Source organism: Micropterus salmoides, unplaced genomic scaffold (genome assembly GCF_014851395.1).
Source record: "Micropterus salmoides isolate LMB-PRFRI ecotype aquatic unplaced genomic scaffold, ASM1485139v1 Ms_hic_scaffold_13, whole genome shotgun sequence".
Classification (NCBI taxonomy): Eukaryota; Metazoa; Chordata; class Actinopteri; order Centrarchiformes; family Centrarchidae; genus Micropterus; species Micropterus salmoides.
In genome coordinates this window covers 6,091,468-6,112,468 of record NW_024040374.1, presented here as the reverse complement: position 1 = coordinate 6,112,468, position 21,001 = coordinate 6,091,468, and the positions used below count along the sequence as shown (strand labels likewise).

The 21,001-nt window shown below is 38.6% G+C and overlaps 1 protein-coding gene across 2 annotated transcripts; it reads left to right on the top strand.

Annotated features, from left to right (window-relative positions):
* Positions 1 to 683: 683 nt before the first annotated feature.
* Positions 684 to 19,819, top strand: fam102bb (family with sequence similarity 102 member Bb). Of its 2 annotated transcripts, none has more exons than XM_038715207.1 (11): positions 684 to 955; positions 4,847 to 4,967; positions 5,763 to 5,792; positions 6,231 to 6,347; positions 6,814 to 6,860; positions 7,911 to 8,005; positions 11,361 to 11,459; positions 13,708 to 13,942; positions 15,836 to 15,972; positions 16,793 to 16,862; positions 18,167 to 19,819. In XM_038715207.1, exons 1-11 carry the CDS (start codon positions 810 to 812, stop codon positions 18,207 to 18,209), a joined length of 1,140 nt encoding a protein of 379 aa, XP_038571135.1. In that variant the 5' UTR covers positions 684 to 809; the 3' UTR covers positions 18,210 to 19,819. The 2 variants fall into 2 exon arrangements, with proteins under 2 accessions (XP_038571135.1, XP_038571134.1); XM_038715206.1 differs by having other exon boundaries at positions 11,358 to 11,459.
* The last annotated feature ends 1,182 nt before the right edge of the window (positions 19,820 to 21,001 follow it).

Genomic DNA, 21,001 nt, shown 5'->3' with positions numbered 1-21,001 from the left:
ACTTACTGTAAAACAGTTAATAGCCTGGGCTTTTATTTGCTTCAGTCACTGAAATCACCCTGCCTATATTTGAGACAGATGTCTAATGGGACATGCCTTTAATCCCACAAAACCCTTGCTCAGAAAAGATGGGAATAGACTACTATAAATTTGTTTATTTCAACCAGTATGAATATGACTTGAATAAAAAAAAGTATTATTTCGTCTCTCTTGTTTACCATACAAAGTCTGAAATGTTTAAGTAAATTGAACGTAATGATTGAATTGTGGAGATTCAAACCGAATTATATGTAGCATGTCCATATTGACAAAAGTTTTAACATTTATATTTGTTTGTACGATCTAAGCAGCTCAGAACAAGCTCAAATGGGTTACTCAGTCAGCTTTAAGAGGTTTTATACTACATCCAAAGAACTTCTCTAAAAACTAGACCATGCGTCTGATTGAGACCTAACTTTACTTTTATTTGTCAAAACATGTAGCAATACCAGGCTGGTAAATGGGACACCCGTGTAACTGGGACCAGGCTTTTAACTGGAGTTTCAAGATAAGAATAAACCTGCACTGCTTCAAACCTTATTTTCAAAAAGGCCGATTAATAGTGATCAAAGCATATGCTTCTATTTTGAAAATCCACAACAGGAAGTAGCTCTCCTCCATCGCTTGAGTGAGTTTGACTGAATGTTGTCACCAGCAGCTTCACCATCCTCCCACATCACAACACTGAATCTGTAACTACAACACAATGGGGCTGTAATGTCACCGGCGAGCGAGACTAGAGCATCTTCTCAAGTGTACTGAATCTGTGTATGGATTTAATGATGATGAAAAAGAAGAAATTCAAGTTCAAGGTGGATTTTGAGCTGGACGAGCTCTCGTCAGTCCCCTTTGTGAACGGTGTCCTCTTTTGTAAAGTAAGACTACTGGACGGCGGGTTCTCCGAAGAGTCTTCTCGGTGAGCATTGTCTTAGTACAACCATTACAAAAACTCACAGGACTTGCTTTTCTTTAGCTCGCAGCTTAAACTAGCTGAGGAGCTTTCGTCTACGATGTTAGCTACGTTACTAAATGAGCTAAGCAGGCTACACGACCAACGTTAGAAACTAGCTTAACGTTTGTCAGTTGTTTGCCGCTGTAACGGTGTTTTGGTTGTTCACGTGTAACGTTACCTGCTAGTCAAAGCTATTTTAACTAATTAATACAAATTATAAACGAAACGTATCCATTCATTAGTTTGCATGTTCTTCTTGTTTAAGGCTGGGTGCATTTCGCAGGCTAACATCCTCGCTGGCTGGGGAATTGATTACTGTGCTATGTGTAACCAGCTGACTTGTCACATAACTGCCATAAAGCTGAAAACGACTCTCCTATCTATTGCTGCTTAATTAACAAAGCTACTAATGTCATGGGTTGTGTTTTGTTCCTGTTTGGTCTTAAAGTTATCATTGAAGTAGGTGAAAGGTGTCTGATTGCTTAGTCAACCTGTTATTAATAGTGATCAGGCAAATGCAAGCACATTGCATAGTTGTAAACCCTTGACAGTCACATTTAGTAGGATAATGCTGTCCGAAATCATTTCTGTCTCAGAGTTTAAAATATTTCCATGTGTTAATAAATGGGAAGAGTATTCCACCATGTTTCTATCCTACTAGGTCATCTGAAACTGTACATTTGTTGCCTTCACTATATGTTTTTTTTTTAAAAGGAAACTGAGATAGTGGAAGCCCAGTAGCTTGACAGGAAACCTGTGGTCCACCTCAGTGTCATGATAATGTTGTCAAGTTCAGACAAGAAAAGACAAGTCATCTTCTCCAAAACCTCTTTGGGGATTTCATGCGCAAGTTACAGTGTTAAAGTGTCTTTTATGACTTTTTAAGACTACGAAGTGAAAAGCATTTAAATGAACAGAATTTAAATCCTCAAATCAAATATTTTTCGTCATATTGCTTGTTTTGCCCATCCAACAGTCTAAAGGCCAAAGAAAGCAGCCTAATCCCTGCAAGGTAATGCTTGGCTTGAAAAATCACTCATAAGTTACTCGGTTATCAAAATAGTTGCCGTTTTGTTTTCTCAAATCAATTAATCATCTAATTGTTAGCAGCTATGGTCCCAAACCCAAAGATATTTATAATCATAGAAGAAAACCAGTAAATATTCACATTTGGAATCTGAGCAGAAGATGGAACCAGTGCATTTTTGTAATTATTGCTGATTGTTTCATCAATTTCTGCCAATAGACAAATTGATATCTTCAGCTCTAGTTGGTAATATTGTTCTGTCAAGCTGAATGGACAAAGTGATAATATTTGTCAGGTGACAAGTATGTGGTACTTCACAAAATATGGTTCATATTTACAGTGAAATGGTTGTTAAAATGAAAAGGATGATACACCAAATAATTGGCCATGAAAGGAAATTACTCTGTACCTATTATCCAGAGTCACCCTGTGGTCCACAGCAGTGTCATGATAATGCTATTATATCTGTCCAGTTGAGACAAGCAAAACCAGTCCTCTCCTCTGTAACCGGGTTTGGATTTTCCCTCACAAACTGCCTTCTATCATTGGACTACGGGAAGAGCATTTGTTTTGGAGTAAGGCTGTAGAGATTAGATGGCTTCACCCTGATTATATAACAAACCCTTTCTTTACAGTACGTAGCTATTATAAACCAGCTAAATAGGAAGGCACAGTATCTTGGACTTTGTGAATCAGGATGTGTCATGGCATTAAGGCCATTTTAATACAGCTACAGTTGTTTCACATGTGAGCAGTCACTGCAGCTAAATGAGAGTGAAACACTGGAAAACGTTCTTCACTATAATCCAGTCAAGGAAAGTTATATGGTTATAATCAAAACATCCTGTTCTGGCTCTGAAATGTTTTAGCTTTGCTAATTTGTAGTGACGAGTTTGTGTCATTAAATCACATTTTACTGCAGCAATTTGATTTTTTTTTAGACGCACACACTAGTTTTCCTCTGATACTCTTTTAAGCCATCCCAACTGTGAGTGTAAGGGAAGTGAGGACTGTTGTTTTATGAGCCTTTCTTTTCCTTTGGTGTGGTTTGTCATCACTGCGCCATTGTTTCTGTTCAAAACAAGTTTTTCTTGTTATATGATTTTGCTTTTTTGTATGTATATGTATAAGTATAACATTTTATGAACAAATTCAGACTGGATTTTTTCTTTGCTGCGAGACATTTGAAGACACTGCACCAAATTTGTATTTGTATCAAAAATGATTTGTTTTTTCTGTGTAACAATGTGTTTGTGAGAGAGTTTATGCCCGAACTCTGACCGCAGCTGCCTTTTAAAAGGCGAGCAGCTGTAGTTTAATAAGATATCTGACCCATGTATAAAGATGAGAGAGACGACCTCCACTTGTGCTTTAAACCAAACTTACTCAAGCTCACTAATAGTATTTTGCTGCTCTGAGAAGTGCTGTGAGTTATAGGGCATGCAGTGTCCAGCTGGCTGGGAGTTCCCTCTGTAATGATCCCAGGATGAAGTCAGCATTTGTGAAACATTGGTCACGCATCTGCTGCTTTTCATTTATAGTGAGGCAGGGATGCAGTGCACAACACAGGCCTGTATTTTCACTCTTAACCGTCTTACCAGGGATCTGCACACACTGTTAATAGGTTTAAGTCTTGTGTCATCAACACACCTCGCACTACATCTCTATCTGTATCCCTCAGTCTTTGCCTCTTTTTGTCACTATTACAGATGCAAACTCTTGTCCGATTTTTTACTTGTTGCATCATTGTAATTTGTGCTGTATTAGAGATGAATACCATCGTCTCAGCTTGCATGTAAATCCGGCAGAGTCGATTGAAATGAATTGCGTGAGGGCTGTCTTAACAGAAGGGAGTTGGTTAGGTGAGTGGGAGAGGAGAGGATGGCAGTGAAAGGGAGGCCATCTGGGGTATCTTAATGCTGCCCACGCATACACGCTCTTTTCTCTTTCAATTCATCTCATCCTTCCACTGAGAGTAGGCTACACCTCACTCTCATTTTAACCTGTAGTTGTTAGCCGAGAATGTGTGTCCATGTGTTTCTCTGTTACTCTCGTGCCAAAATGGGCTACGCTTGCTGCCGTAATCTTTGGTGGAAAACAGGACTGTAATTAATCAGTGTGTTTATTAAGTGGCCAGAAAAAATCTGAGGCTAAGAACATAAGCTTGTATTGGCAACTTGAAGCAGTGGCCTTGAGCAGGGTAGAGATGTGAGCATCGTTACTCCATTAGTCATTTGACCTAAGTGGTTTTCATTGTTACGTAATAGTGATATAAAAATTAATGAAATGAAGTTGTGCTTCCACAGTTCAGGGATGTGATCAGGGCTGCAAAAACACAAGTGACAAGGCGGGAAATCAGTGGTGCTTAAATACATCTTAGTTTAAAGTCACCTTACCGAACACCGTTTTTTTGTTTGTTAATAATGTGACAATGTATGAAATACTAAACTGTATATTTGATTCCAGCTTTTGAGGTTTGATATCTGAGTGTTTTTTTTTTTTTTTATTGTAATAAACATTATTTCCCAGGTATAGTGTATGATGCATTATGATTCTGGCACGGAGCCAGACAGTTCATCACGGTTTATAATGTGAGTTATCCAAACCGCAAAAGGAAATGAACCAGCTTTTCAGTTGAGCAGAGAGACATTTGAGCTACATAAGCGACCTCTGGCATGTATAGCAGTTGTAAATCGCTTTGGATAAAAGCGTCAGCTAAATGAATAAATGTAATGTAATGAAGCTAACATGCAGCCTGTCCACAAAAAATCTATGATATGTAAACCTATACAATGTTTAAAGATAGTCTTTGTGGTTTCCCCTTACAGAGAGCCAGTGCAGGCCAACTGTGTTCGATGGAGGAAACGGTTCTCTTTCCCCTGCAAGATGAGTGCCAATGCAGGGACAGGTGTACTGGACCCATGTGTGTGTCGTGTGTCTGTCAGAAAGGTACACTATGTGGCTGCCGAGCTACAGATTTCAGACATTATAAATATTCGTATATAGTGTTGTTGATCTATAAGCTGATGCTTTGCATGTGAACATATAAGGTTTAGGTGTGGGTTTTATGCAAAAATAGAGGCTATTGTTCTTTTCAGTGTAAAAAACAAGGCTCCTGTAAACAGGAATATCTCATCCTTGCTAACAGAATGGCTGTACCTGGGTGAAATTCTGGTATTGGTTGCATGGACTTTTATGTGGCAAATTGAAACTTGAGAGTGAAATGTGAACTCTAAAACATCAGCCAGCAAGCACAGCATTCTGAAGAAAACAGCCTCATCACTGTGAACTCCTTTGCCCCTCATCCTTTTGCTATCCTTTAACCTTTAATACAAGTGCGCTCTGTGCTCTAGTTGTTTCACCATGTCATGTTACATAGTTTTCAAGGGTAAAAAGGGATAAAAGCAGAATATGAATAAACCTTTCTGGTGCAAATGCATCTTGTGTATGCACATTGTATCTGCAGGCTATTTCTGGTGTGCCCTGCCCTCTTTGTTTTAGGACACTAAGCATGCCAAGGCCCAGAAAAATCTTTGTTGTTGCCTTTTGCTACAGTTTGGACCCAACAAATTATAGTGTTGTCTATAGTGTTACATTAATTAGTAAATGAATAGTCTTAAATTCAGCAACTTTTAAAAAATATTTTCTCATTAACTCATTCATATTTAAATGAAGCATGACTTGTGGATTTGAAATTTTTTTGAGTAACGTTTTAATTTAAATGTTAATGCTTCTCTTCTCTAGGAGCTGAAGGGTGGGAAGACATATGCAAAGGTAATTCCTCATGTACTTATATTATCCAACCCCCATCCCCTACCCAACCTCCAGGTCACCTAGATGTACAGCAATCAGCCATATTTATGTAGATTGTGCTGTGAGCCTGAAGCAAACAGATGGCCTTAACTGCCTGCAGGCTGGCTCATTATGTCATGTGTTCTCGCTTTCACTGTTTGAAAGAAGTTATTTACTCAGCTTACTTAACTTCTTCTTGTGGACCTTATACAATTGATGATAGCTTTTCCCCCCTTAAATATTAAAATTTCAGAAGATTAACAGCTTGTCTTTGAAGTTGTAAGTTGAGTTAATACTGTCAAGTTTTTCTAATTTCCTGACCTCTGTCATTTTACAACCAGAGATTGTCACAGTGCTGACTGGGCCAAACGTCTCCTGAGAGAAACCAAAGTTCACCCAGTGTCATTCTTTCTCCTTCAGCTTGGTTTTGCAGATCTGAATTTAGCAGAGTTTGCCGGCTCAGGGAATACAACCCGCAGATGTCTGCTGGAAGGCTACGATACCAAAAATACTCGCCAGGATAACTCCATTCTCAAGGTAACATTGAAGCTACGGTAAAATATCCACAGCTGTCTGATTTCACAGCTTTAAACTTAGTGTTCTGAATACAATGATTTATTTTATTTTTAATTTTTTTGCATAAATGGCTAGGTTCGCTGGTAGCAATTAGATTGTAGCCAAACATACCACCAGGCTTTACTACAGCCATTTTCTGCTTTATTTCATGATGAATTATAGCAGTCCCTTATTTAAGGCAAAACTAATGAACAAAGCAGACAAAACTAATGAAGATGTCACTTAACAATTTGAGTTAATCAGGGAGTGCTGATTCCACATGGCTTTTTAAGATCAGTTGGTTAATCTACAGTTCTCCAGTGACACATATTTGATTATTTTAAAGTACAATTGTGCTTGAACCAAAACACCTTTCCTTTCTTTTTCTTTCTTTAAACCAAGAATGTCAAACCTGAAACAACCAACAGGTCTCTTTTTCTTTTCGTAGGTCATCATCAGTACACAGCTCATGTCAGGGGATCCCTGTTTTAAAACGTAAGTTAAATTAATATATTAACAATTTAATATAACACCATACTTTAATATGGTGCCAAATCTGTTTTGTTTTGTTCATACTGTTTAATCAGTCAGGGATGGTGTCAGCTGACTTACAGTTCAGTCATTTGAGATTCTTAACTATATGTTTTGAAGTGGATTGGAAAACTATTTAATTGCATATGTTTTTGGACTAAAAGAGCATGAGAATTAAACTGTTCTTATTCTTGTGCTGTATGGAGCACCCATGGAGCTTAATGGTTAAGGAGCAAACCACATAAGGTGCACATTTGATTCCTGGCCGGGGGACCTTTTGTTGCATGTCATACACCTCTCTCTCTCTCTCCCCACATTTCCTGTTTGCATCTACCTCTATCAGATAAAGATAAAGTTATGACATCAAATCTCCTGCTGACTGAATTTGTTTGGGAGCTGTTCCCAGAATGCTGCTGTAGGTGTGGTACTGATGTCTGTCAGTGTTGTGCTGGGAAAGTTTCTTGGGAACCAAACGATACAGAATTACGCAAGACTAAATAATCAGATTTTCACATGTCAAAAGCACTGATTCATTTCATCCTGCATCCAAGGGTTTAATAAAGGGCAACGGGACTTTATTGAAGCTACTTGAATTCTACTTGAGTTTAAGTATCAATGACTGAGAGAATCTTCACACACATTTCATCTTCCAAGTATAATACTATAAGTTGTTGTACTACTTCTTCTATTAGAAATATACTTTTCAGTTTAAGTATTTGTCTCTACGGAGAGAGAAATTTTGCTTTACCCGAGGGCAAAATTTGACCTAAAAAATATTCTGTAGACTTTATGTTTATGCCAAAAGCTGCATCTTCTTTTATTTCAGCATGTATTTAAAAACAAAGTATCTACAGTAGATCCACTTTTACTCTTGGCTAAATGCTAATCTCAATGTATGTAATAGTTTATAACTTAACTTTATGGTCTTTCCCTTGATTAATCTTTTATTTTTTAATCCTCTCTTCCCCCATTTCTCCCTGTCTTCACCTTGCTTTGCATTTGTTCTGTCATCAGGCCTCCCTCCACAGCCACAGTGATCGGGATCCAGGGTGATGGAGAAAGCCTGCTGGAGGAGAGGAGGGGAGGGGATTCACAAAAAGGCTGTTCTGGTGAGACCAATCACACCACATTACACTCCTCTGCTCTGCTTAGTAATCCCATTGGCTTTTCTAAACATTTACAGGCACCCGATAGAGCACACTTTAGCCATCCCATTGTGTACGGAGCCACTGTTAGTTTTGGAGTTTTGTTCCACTTTTATGTTCATCTTCTTACATTTATTCAACATTATCTTTTGCAACATTACATTTAAATTATATCACAGCTCGCTGCACTTGAGTAGACTTGCTTAACATCACCTCAGCACTTGCTGTTGTAGCTAAGTAGCCAACAGATCTAACCAACAATGAAACAAAACGAAAGATTTAGAGTATATTAGAGTGAGTAAGTAAAAAAAGTTTACTGTCCAGTTTCAGATTAGGGGACGGCATCATTTATTGCAAGTGGTACCTTTTGATGCTAGAGTGCTGTGTTATATTTACAGTAGTAAAGTAATCACCAAATGTAAGCATAACGTCTCATTTACCTGCCTACCAACTTTGAAACCACACCTAGGCCTTGCTGCTAACACAAACCGACCATAGCCTTAAAAGTCTGACACATGTAAATGACAAAGGCTTTTTTTGTGAAACAGTTACAAGAGGGAACGCCTTATTTGCCACCAAGTTTAGCAATTTACATCTACAGTAAAGTGCAGACCAATTTTCTTGCACGTTTTGAGCACATTGGGCTGGTTGTTTAAGTCCAACCTCCAACACATCAAGACAAGCATGAATTTTACCATGCTGCACTGTCATATTGAAAAATAGAAGCAGTCATTTCAACTTTATGGAAATTAACCTCAAGTTCATTAATTAAACTGCAGAATTCATCTTGTTTGTGTGTGTGCACCCATCTTTCTACAGCATGATGCACTCACACTTATATATAATATATAACTATTTATCTCCTATCCAGCACCATGAAATATTCGTCTTCCAGCTGCCCCTTTCTGCTACATTTAACTGACGTTTCATCCAGCTCACTCTCCCGTTATGTGTCCTAATGTGAACACATTGCAGTGTTGAATGCTTGTGTAGTGCAGCTCTTTCATGTATAATTTAAAGTAGTTCTCTTTTACATTTGCTACAATCTGCTCTGACCCTGTAGGCTCTTGATGGTTAAAAATAGGACTCCGTGCAAGTATGTCTAGGGGGGTTGTGTATTGCATGTGCACACCACTTGTGTTTTTGTCGTCTGGAGACGATGCTCTTTCCCATCAGCAGCATCATGTCTTGGCTGTGCATGTTTGCCATGTATGTACAGGTATGCGTCATGTGTGTGAGCAGTATCAGTGGGAGGTTTGGTTATTATGGTGTATTATTATATAGATGGAGTTTTGTTATTATATATTGATGCATGCTTATCGTCCAAGACAAGTTGGAGTGGGAAAAATAATCTACTGAGATATTTTGTTAACCCTTAGATGCCTAGGTCACTGGAATCTACACGTTACATAAGTTGGTAAAAAATAACTTTATTAGAATTGCAATCAATAGATTTTGCGTTTTGCACTTAATGTGACTAAGAAAAAATATCATTCAGACTAGCTGTTTCTGGGCGTGATCTTTGCATGATGGTTTATTTACATAAAAATAAACTATTTACTATATATAAACTATATATACAACTTTTTGGTCAGTTTTACTGATCTGGCTTTCTTTTCACTTGGGAAAAGCAAAAACAGAAATTACATTACACCACCACCATATTTTGAGGAGGGGAGTATCTGGGTAATTTATGGCCCTCAGTGCATCTCAGGGTTAATATCTTTTGAAATGTTTTCTCTTATGTTGCTGAGGCAGAGGCCTTTCCTTCCTTTCCCGCAGATATTTGAACTGTGAACTGTTCTGCTTTCTGGCAGGTCAGCCTTTTGCCAGTTTGGCTTCTTGACATTAAAATGGTGACACACTCGCTCATGTTGCCGCACGTGTTTCTTAAAAGGCTCAAACTTTAGACACAATTATACATATCGTTTCTATCTCAGCTGTCAAAATTGTGGGGGGTTATATTTTCCTCTTGAGTCACACATATATTTGTATTACAGAATATTTATTTTACATTGCAGAACCACCTGAGCTCTCATACTGTTGTTATCGTGGGCAAAATATTGTAATATTATTGAGAAGATATAATGCAATTTTACTGTGCTAGGGTTGAGAGCTTCCTCACCTTTGGAATAACTGTGCAGAATGAAACAGCTCAATACAGGATAGGAAACGTATGCAGAAAATAGTACACACTGCATCAAAAATCATAGGCCAGGAGCTACCTTCCCTTGCTGAAATCTATACCATTAAGACTATGAAAACAGGGACTCCTCTTAATCTTCTAATCACCTTTTTAATCTAATCTCTCTTCTTTTAAAAGACTGAAAAGTATCAGAACCAGAGCAACTAGGTTCTGCATCAGCACCTACCCAGATGCTGTTCGTGCCCTAAACTTTTAAAGTGCTGCTATTATCCCTGTCTGTAAAACACTCTAAGGATATAAGTATACATTGATATACATCAGTGATATCATCCCCTGATTTCATTACATTACATTTATTAATTTTAGCTGAACTTTTTATCCAGGGCGATTTACAATTGCTATATACGTCAGAGGTCGCACGACCCTGGAGCAACTAGGGGTTAAGTGTCAAAAGAATAAGGATTTCCCTGTGATTCCACATTTTTCTTAATCTGTTTATTTTTGCTTCAAACCAAGCAGTTGCCAACTGTGGTCACTCATTTATTAACCCAGCGAAGGTGAACCTATGGTGTTTGGGAGGCAGTGGGTTTTTCTCCGTTTTCTCTGTTGTCTGCTGCAACTCAAAACTCAAATAACACAGGTTATAAAGAATATAGATCACCAAGTTAGTCTACGTATAACAAGATAGAAACTGGGTTTGTGGTCTCAGTCGAAACTTGTCTGTCCAATAGTAGACCAGATCTCACTCATGCAAACTGGGGCCATATAGTATCTGAAAACAGAAATTTCTAGGTATGTATGTCTAATCTGTAAAAAAGAGAACAGTATGGTGAAATGTGTAATGCATGTTTACTGTGTTGTCAGGTTTGTTGCTGAGTTACAGAATACAAACAACCACAAATGTATCACTTCAGACACGCTCAGTCACTTTGTACAGCTATTTCTGCTTTCATCCACAAAAACACTATCTATACCACTCTGGTGTGTTGAGCTGAGAATGAGCCATGGTATTAAGTAAGTACATGGCGTGGCCCTCAACAGGTATTGTTCTTGTTTGGCACCAGTTTTTTTTGACAATAAGAAAGGCATAATAAAAGCTGTACATATTTTACTTAAATGATAACAGTTTTTTTGCAATAGAGCAGACTCTTGTCTTTTTTTCTAATGTAGCAGAGAGTCGAGAAGGGAAGTGTCCTGTTGTTTCCGATGAGATTGGGGGCTGCGGCCACTCCCGAACATCCAGCTACGCCAGCCAACAGTCCAAACTCTCAGGTAGGGGCACCCCACATTTAAGAATGTTTTTTCCTGATTTACTGTTGTTGACCAGATATGGATCAAACATACAGACCATTTTGCAGATAATATAATGTGCTGGTGCGTGACAGAATTAAAAGTAGTTGTTACCAGCATCAAACTACATAACACCAATCTTTTGCTCTCCTAAATTTTTTTTTTTACTGGAGAAAATGTGTGTAAGGTCAAACTGAAAAAAGCTTTTGACTAAGGAGGAGGGAAGTGATAAAATGATTTTCCAGTGACACTCCACCAGAGCAGTTCAAACCTGAGGCTCTAATTTCCATTACAGGCAGATCAGATGACTGTAATAAAAGATCAGAGGAAGTACAGAGATGCTCTGAGTATAGCTCTAATGGCCCTCTAATTTTGAATCTGAAAATGTATTTCCTGCCACGTGTAACCCTTCATAGATTGATTTGAACCTTGTACTCTTGTGTGGGAAGTTTGCTCTTCCATGGCTGTAGTGAACTGATGCTTTGAGATGTCTCTTGCTTGAAATGGTTTCCTGCAGACATGAACAGCGAGTGTGTGGGTGTCATTGCAACTCTACTGAACTGTTAAATCTTTTAACACACTGCAAGTTGGAAATCTGCTCGACATCACAGCAAAACATGTTTTGTTTAAAACAAAACAACTAATACTGTATAATGCCTCATATTAACATTAAATCAATACTTATGAATTAATGTTTTACTTCAGATGTTAGGTAGTACATTTTTATTTTCTGTTACACTTTTCTTCCATTGGTAAAGCATTTAATGGACTTTTATGTGCATATAACAAATTGATCCTCTGTCATTAATATTTAAATGCAGATGAGAGCACTGGTGCTATTACTGTGTGTAATATTATGAATGTATGTCAGTAGCAGGTGGTTGTGATCACTGGAATGCTACAATACTCTTGCAGGATCTCTCAGGGCATACAGTTACTTAACATTAAGTCAGTTGCATTAACCTAGTGAAATTGCAAAATGGTACATGATGCATATAGCACTTTTATGGAAAGTGCTTTACAATTTACCTCTTATTTGCCCATTTATATACACACACACCAGCATGTAGACATAATGAGCTGGGGATCGAACCGCCAACCCTTTTATTAGTGGACCACAGTAGCCCATTGGGGCAGTGTAGCAGAGATAGCAAAATATAATGAGCTGCATGTCAAAGATCAATTTTTTACTTGACTTTTAGAGAGGGAAGGTATGATACATTTAATCTGAAAATGTCACCCCTAAGGTAACTCTAAAACTTTTTATTTCAACCAGCTATAATCAATATTTCTAAAATAACAATGTGACAATGTGGATGTGTTTACCTCAATTTGCAGCTCCTCTCAGTTTTATGAAGCCTTTCAGCTCATTGTTTAACTGCCCGGCTGTACCTTAATTATTTTGGTTTCCTCTCACTGCTCTCATAGTGTCATTTTCAGCAGAAGCAAGCAGCTGTTTTTTTTGTGAAAAGGCTACAAAACAAACATCAGAGAGTCAAAGTGAGCAGGTGAACATAGGAGACAACTAGGAGCAATTAAAAGAGCCAGTTCCCTCAGGAGTTAGTAAAGGAACTGAAACAGAGCTAAAAGAGTGTGATTATTAGACTTATTTCACCAGGTGGCATGTTAGGGTTGGGCTGCGTATGAACACATGCACATAAGACGACTGCTACACAAGACACACACACAAGACACACACACACACACACACACACAATCCAGCGCCCCACCCGATGTTTCATTGTAGACATGGCCCAACCCTATGGCAGGTAACACAACTCTAAACAAGAAGGGCACTCAGAGAGCGTAGTCCTCCTCCAAGGCTAATAGTCTAGTCTAATGATATGCAAATGTGAAGGCACAACCCCTGTCTGCATATATATCCCAAACTATGAGCTTTACAGTGTGTCAAAATATGGTTGTGCCTAGCCGAAGACCCATCATCTCAGCTGTGCATTTATGTACTTTGTGCAGTTCCGAATTCCAGATTCCAGATTAATCCAGAAAAAGCACATCCCTTATTGCTAATTTCTTACATACCTCCTGCATTTTTACAGTTTGAGACATTTGAGGTTTGTTTTGTTGTAAGTTTAGTCACAACACACCATTCACTTTAACTACACTGAATTCAGTTTTGTCCATAGTTATGGCCATTGTGTTGCAATTGACCTCCCACACTATTAACGAAAGTAAATAACAATTTACTGAAATCTTTGCCCATCTTTCTCAGGCTACAGCACAGGTCACTCCCGCTCCTCTAGCATGTCAGAGTTCAGCCACCGGAGAAACCATTCAGTGGGCAGTGCCTCAACGGGTATCGGCAGCATCCCAGAGCCTTGTGAGGACCGGGAAAGAGAGTCCAGACCCCGTCCTGCTCTACCTGAACACCCAGTTCCCACCGCCACCACTAGCAACCCAGCGGGTACACCAGTACGGAGCGCCTCATCCTGTGAACGACTCAACAGGTGAGTCCTAATTTATTTGGCAAGTAAGGAGCTTTAGAAATTTATGAAAGTACATACGGGCTTCATCGTCACAAAGGGAAAGCATTCAGCAAGTCAAACATGTTTATTGTAGGTCGTGAGTACAAAATATAGTAGCAGTAAGTTGTTTTACGGAAGTTAATTACACCTGAGACATGTGTGACATTTCAGGAAGCAGCTGTCATGCAGTAAAATGCTATGAGGCAGAACTGCGGAAGAGTATCTGTGGTTTCATTATGTGGTCACAGTAGGGTCTCTTAGTATTTATAAAAGTGTTATTCTGTTTGTGGTATCTAAAAATGTCCAGCCATGAATCACGCTTTTCAAATAAAGACTTGTGGTTTTTAAGTACTTTTATAGCCTAAGGTGCACTTTATATTTGGCAAACGTCTTTGAAGACCAGCATTCAGTCATATTGTTCTCACATCTGTATTATCAGACAATGTAGCATGTTGTACTTATCTACATATTGATTTTCAGGTTTTTGAATGAATCATTCAACTTTTGGGAAATTAGCTTTTTTGCTTTCTTGCCAAGTTAGATGAGGAAACCAAACCCACTCACATATCTGTACATATAATTATTAAGCTACAACTTGCAGCTTGAGTCACCACTGGCTGCCTGGCAACCTCACAGTGACAGTACTCCAGGAAGTTACTACACACCAAGAAATAGGATAGCTCATATCCCCCCATAAAACCACAAGGTGTCATCTTTATTACACTTTTTTTCTTTGTAAAGATTAAATAAATTACATGTTGGAAGATTTTGTTACCTTCAAATTAATGCTGTGTTTCATTAGTTGTTCCACTTTTCAGCCCTTTATATACCGCCACAGTGTACGTGACATGGAAAACACTTTGAGAGCAGAGGGAAAGTGGGCAGTGGATTTAAATGATGCCTTTAAATGAGGCAACGGTACTTCCTACAGATTATTGTTATATTGTTGTTATTGTTATTATATTGACATTTGGTAAGTAGGCTTGCAATTTCAGAAATGTCTCTTCTGAGCTTAGAAAATAAACAATCTGTAGCCTACAATATTGGGAATAAATACATAGCTTATTGGCATCATAGCGGAAATGATGAGAAACTGCAATGCACAGTGGTTAATCTGCAGCGCTGACCATTTATCTTGACTCGTCACCCTCGAAGGGTCGATTTCACATAGTTTTTACTTGTGAAATGACAATTATCTTGGCAGCAGGGATTCCAGAGTGCAAGTGCCGAAAGGAAGTCAACAGGGGCATGTTGAACAACTAATGAAACAGCTTAAAACAGGCTAGCTGTTACCCCCGTTCTAGTCTTTCACTAAGCTAAACAGCTGCAGGCTGTACCTTCATATATACCTACAGATGAGAGGTATTCATTTCCTCATCTCAACTCTTGGCAAGAAAGTGACTAAACATATTTCCCAAAATGTTAAACTGTTTCTTTAAACATCCTAGCTTTTGTCAGAAGGCTGCTCAAATAATATGCACAAACATTATGATGTCCAACTGCCAAGCTGATCATAGTTTCTAATCTTAGTGGCAAGATAAGTCTGGTAAAAAAGAAAGCTTTTCAGCAAGCAGTATGGAGCAAGAGGCAGTGGTACAAAAGAATAAGAAAATGAAAGGCCTCTTAGCCACAGACATTTGCAGTAGTACAACTGTCTTCTGCAGTAAGTAGCACTGGCAAGTGTGTCGCTGCTACGACTAAAAACCGGTTGAAAAGCAGCTGAATCATTTTGAGCTGCTTAGATTGAATCCCTTGGCTCTCTGGTTGACCACATCCCTGCTTAGCACTAAATGAAATGTAGATTCAGTATGAGAAACAAACAGCATTAGCCATTAGTGGTTAGACACAAAATGACTCTCCATATCCTCCACTCAGACACCCAGTGAAGCAGGACTCCATGGAGTCTCAGCTAAAGAGAATGGACGACACACGTGTGGATGCTGATGATGTTGTGGAAAAGATTCTCCAGAGTCAAGACTTCACACCCAGCCTACTAGACTCCAGTGCTGAAGGTAGGCCACACGAACAGAGGTCTTTTTAGAATTGCCATATCTGCAGGTTTTATTCTTTCAGGTGTCATTGTTGTGCAAGTTCTAGGCAGATTTTCTCCATCTTGTTTTGTCACGAAAAGTAAAGGTTAAAGTTACTAAAAGCAACCTTATTCTCGTACTTTACAGCAAAAATCAATGAATTACTTTATTGACAGGACAATTTTGATAAATTTGTTTTACAAAACAAACATTTGCTGGTTCCAGCTCGTTATGTGAGGATTAGCTGCTTCTCTGTTTTATACAAAACAAAATGAACAAAGGCTACATCTTATGATCATTTTCATTATTGCTTTTGCTGATTATTTTCTTGATTAAAGTATTGTCTATAAAATATGCAAAATTAGTAAAAATGCCCATCCAATTTCCCACAGTGAGATTATCAAATTCCTTGTTTTGGCTCAATAGTTCAACGTTTTCAATTTACGATGATATAAAAGAAAAAAACCTGGAAATGTTCACATTTAGGAAGCAGGAATTGATTATCAAAATTATTGCCAACTCATTTTCTGACCAACTTATCTAAACTTCAATATACAACTACTTTGCATAACAGTAACTCACTTTACAGTATTGTGTGTTACCTCACAAGTCAAGTCAGTCTGTGTACTCTGAGGAGTAGGGCATTGTTTTTCTTTCCAAGGTCTCATCCAGCTCAAAGCTAGGAAAAGAAAGCTGCTGTCAATACATGATTATTTTTAGATTGCCTAGCAACTGGCTGCTCCTCATGACAAGAATTATACAGTAGGATGTCCAAATGTTACCGCAACTGTGTCTGTTTCAGAGGAAGGCTTGCGTTTGTTTGTTGGTCCTGGGGGAAGCACAGCCCTTGGAAGCCATCACCTTCCCACCAGGTAGGATATTCACTGACGTCATATCAAATGATTCGTTCTTCAAAGTAGATGGAGAGGGTGGAGTTGGTTGTGCAAGTCTCTTGTCAAAAGGGACAACCACTACTGGCTGATTCCTACTTTATGTGGATTAAGAGTACACAATAACTGCTGTCTAGGAAAATGGATGGTTGGTCTGACCACCACTTTGGTTCAGACTGACACGTCAACAACTTTTGGATGGAAATGCTAAGATGGTGAAAGGCAAGGTATGCGATTCTGGAGAAATCCAATACCATGACAAATTCCAAGATACAGAGTGAACAACAACAGAGCAAGTAACGTTAGCTGAGTTTTGGGATAGCAAACTGTTGCTAACTTCGAGAGAGAACGAGATGGTCCCAGATCTCTACTACAGCTAACATCACAGCAACAGCATGTCTTTGTGAAAAAAACTGGATTTGTTTTTTCAGCGTACACACAGCAGACAGCTAGCAGACTGTGAGGAGATGTTCACTGAATGTGAAAGAAATACGTGTATTGGATCAGAATCGCATACCCCACCTTTAACATGGTCATGGTTGTGAGCATGTTAACATGCTCTTCTGAGCCAAAGTACAACCTCAGAGCTGCTAGCATGGGTGTAGACTCTTGTCTTGTTATCTACTCTTTATGTAGAAATTTCTAATTTTGAAAAAACACATAGCATGTGCTCAGTGTGAGCTTCAATGCAAGTCCATCTAAATTAAAACATCACCAAACTCTTATTCTCGCACACAAATTAATTTTGATACCATGTTCTTTCCTTTGTAAAACAGGTCTAGGGACATAATTTATCTCTCATACCAGAGAGGTTGCCAATTAATGGTTATTGGTAAGACTAGTGGAACTAGTTAAGGGTGATGGTGGCTGGACATCTGAATGGGTTATGACATTCAGATGAAGTTGCCTATCAAGCCAGTTGGGCCAGCCACTGTAGTTTAACCTGAACAGATACAATATAGATGTCTGGCAGAGTCAAGCCGCAGAGTATCTGCTCTTTGCTGTGGTGAGAGTACAAAAAGGGAAGTTAGGTCAGGGCTAGAGAATGTCCTCACCTGCCATGGGGCACGGTAGATTTGGCGGCACAGCCTTGTACCCACTGCAGGTCCTAGTGATAGGTAAAAACATAATTTCACATAATACTGGGCTTCCATATGCATGATCATTTTTATGTGTTAAAACTGTAGTATTTAAATAGTAATATAATATGAATTGTCAGCTCTACTGTTCAATATATGAACCAAATATTAATTGGGTTGCTACTGTTTTTTTTTCCTTCATCCCAGGGTTGGTGGTGGAGCGTATGAGCAAGTGGTGATAAAGCGTTAAACCCACAGCCTGTCACAGGCGGACTGACACTGCTTACATCATAAAAACTGATGCAAGGCTGTGTTCATTTTAATCTGCATTCCTACAGCACACACGTTACCTGATCAGCACCGTGTCTGACCTAATTACTCTGAACAGTAGACATTACAACAGTGCACTCCTGTGTTTAAATCTCCTCCATGACACTGTAGCTCCCTGATAGATTTTTAAGAGCAAGAGGTAGACAGTTATAATCTCAGTGTAAACACACAGATGTGAATTAAGAGAGAAGGAACACTGACCAGATCGTTCAAAACATTTCACTGAAACTGTCCACTCCTGGGTGTAGAAACCAAACCCATTTTAAACTGTTAGGAAGTAGAAGGAAACTTTCTAATGGGAGGACACCAGGACAGACTGCGTGTGAATCAGAATGAACTGAAATCTACACTGAAGAGGAGTATGCTATGCGTTTTCAATACATTCCTTTTGTCTCTGTGTTTGTTTTGGACGTACTTTTCAAATAGGACGTTCTATTTAATATTTGCCCATAAGCTGCTAAAAAGCTATAGTTGTTGGCAGTCTGACAACTGTTGGCGTTTTGAAGGTGAGAATATTTTACTACAAAGACAAGGCATCAGACATCAGAGGGCTGTGAGTGAGTCAGTGTGTGTCTGCTAGACACAACACCACTTTTATTAGTAACAGTTATTAGGTAAGTAATGCTATTATGGGTACTTGCAAAGACAAAGCGTGAGAACATGACAGTTTGTTTGTCCATGGTCGCACCCCCTTGAGCTCTGGCATACCAATCATTGCTGGTTGGCATAAAACACCGTTACCTGTTCACCAGCACAGGAATGTCGCCACAGGCAGTAAAAACTTTGTTACACTGCGAATACAGAGAGATTTAACAGGTGGCGATAGGCTTAGGTAACTATCTCAGCAGGTCTCAGTAACTTCCATCTTTTCTTAGGAAAACTACCTTTAAACCACATATTTTAAATGTTTTAAAATAGTAAATTATGTTGATTTCAATATAAATATATTAATAGGTGTACAGACACCCAGCAAACAGATCCATTTAATTCCTATAATCTATAAATAATAAAAATAAAGTTTATTTTCTTAAAGTAGTTTAAAAGGAAGAGAAAGCTGAAAGAATACACTGTTGATATATACAGCGTTTTCCCCTCAAAGATCATTTTCCAAATGCAGAGTGCAGCTTCTGCTTTTTTGTTTTCCTTTTTTTCCTCCAGGTGTTATGTAGGTCCTATGGCATTGATTTTTAGGGGTAAAATAATCAGCCTAAAATGTACAAATTAAGATATATAGCTTCTGTTAGTAACGCAGTTTGCCAGCCCTCTAATTTATTGCTTCTGTAAGTTATTTCTCTCTGCCTTTGTAGGACAGTGAATACAGAGATAATAGGGGCTTCTATGATGAACATTGAAGAGCATTTGTCTAATGCCCAGCATCTCTGTTACGTATCTATTGTGTACCTGCTAGTGTTGTAGTCAAGACCAAGACCAGAGTTTATCGAGACTGAGACAAGACCAAGACTTTTAGGGGCTGAGAGCAGTCGAGACCAAGACCGAGGGAGGGCGAGACCGCATCAAGACCAAGACCAGTTCCCTGCATTGCATGGCACGCAATAAAATGTGGAACGAGATCATAGGTACTTCACAAATTGATCTGAAAGATCCACATTCCCATTAAAAACGAACACTAAGATCTGAAATCAACGTAAGCATCACAGGGAGGGGTGACATTTGAAGCAATGTGTTTTACTTCCAGTCAAAGTTACGATGTTAAATAAATCAGACAATGCAAAAGCTATTTATTGATCCCAAAGTTACGGTCTTGACTGGTCTTGAAATAAACTCCCGAGTCCTCAATGTCCGAGACCGAGTGCAAATGCGGTCGAGTCCGAGACAAGACCAACACCAACAAAAAGTGGTCTTAAGACCGGTCTCAAGTACTACAACACTAGTACCTACACTTTGCAACTCAACGTCTTTCTGAGCTGGCCTGTTGATCAGGAAGCTTCCATCAGTGAACATATGGAAGATTCTGTGACATATCAACAACTGCATTAATGTGCAACTGTTAGATACTGAAGTTTGTTTCACTTTAAGATTGTACTGTGAAGGACTAATTAAGTAATCCACTGCCATGAAGGAAATACAGCATCTGTATTTAAAAAGACCCAGATTAACGTTTTGTGTGTATGTGCATCTCCTAAAATCTAATCAACTGTTAGAATTGAGAACAGTCTTATAACCAGTGTAATAACCAAGGTAATCAATACATGACTGATTAGTGCTACAGACTGAAATCTGATCTGACAACAATATAAAAATCCCGATGGTGTCATGCATGCTGACTATTCGCATTTTCTTTTTTTTTAGCAGAATAGTATATTAAGTGCACAATTTATTAAGTTAGCAAATTAACCAAAGTATACATGACACTGTTATTACCTGGGACCCTGTCAGGCCTATGCATAAGGAGAATATTACACATAACTAGTGAAAACAGACTGTACAGTATCTGTAATCTTCTGTCATAAGCCATAGGGAGGTAGGATACTTCCTCTTCTACATAAACTATATACATGTTATATCAATATCTGCACAAGCGTCATCAGTGTATGGTGTTTTAACTATACGTCAGTGTTTTTGTATGTTCTGCATGATTAAGATGTTTTTGTTAGCTTGCAGAATTTGACACATCTTCATGGTTTTCCTTAATTTGACATTGTGCCCTCTTTTAATCTGAATATTTCCACACTGAAGGAACAAATTTGCTTG

Bases quoted from the DNA above. Each gene is read 5' to 3' on its own strand.
- fam102bb (XM_038715206.1), top strand. From the start codon at position 810: ATGGATTTAATGATGATGAAAAAGAAGAAATTCAAGTTCAAGGTGGAT. The intron at 4,968-5,762 runs GTACACTATGTG...TCTCTTCTCTAG, and splicing joins GTCGTGTGTCTGTCAGAAAG to GAGCTGAAGGGTGGGAAGAC. The intron at 11,460-13,707 runs GTAGGGGCACCC...CATCTTTCTCAG, and splicing joins CCAACAGTCCAAACTCTCAG to GCTACAGCACAGGTCACTCC.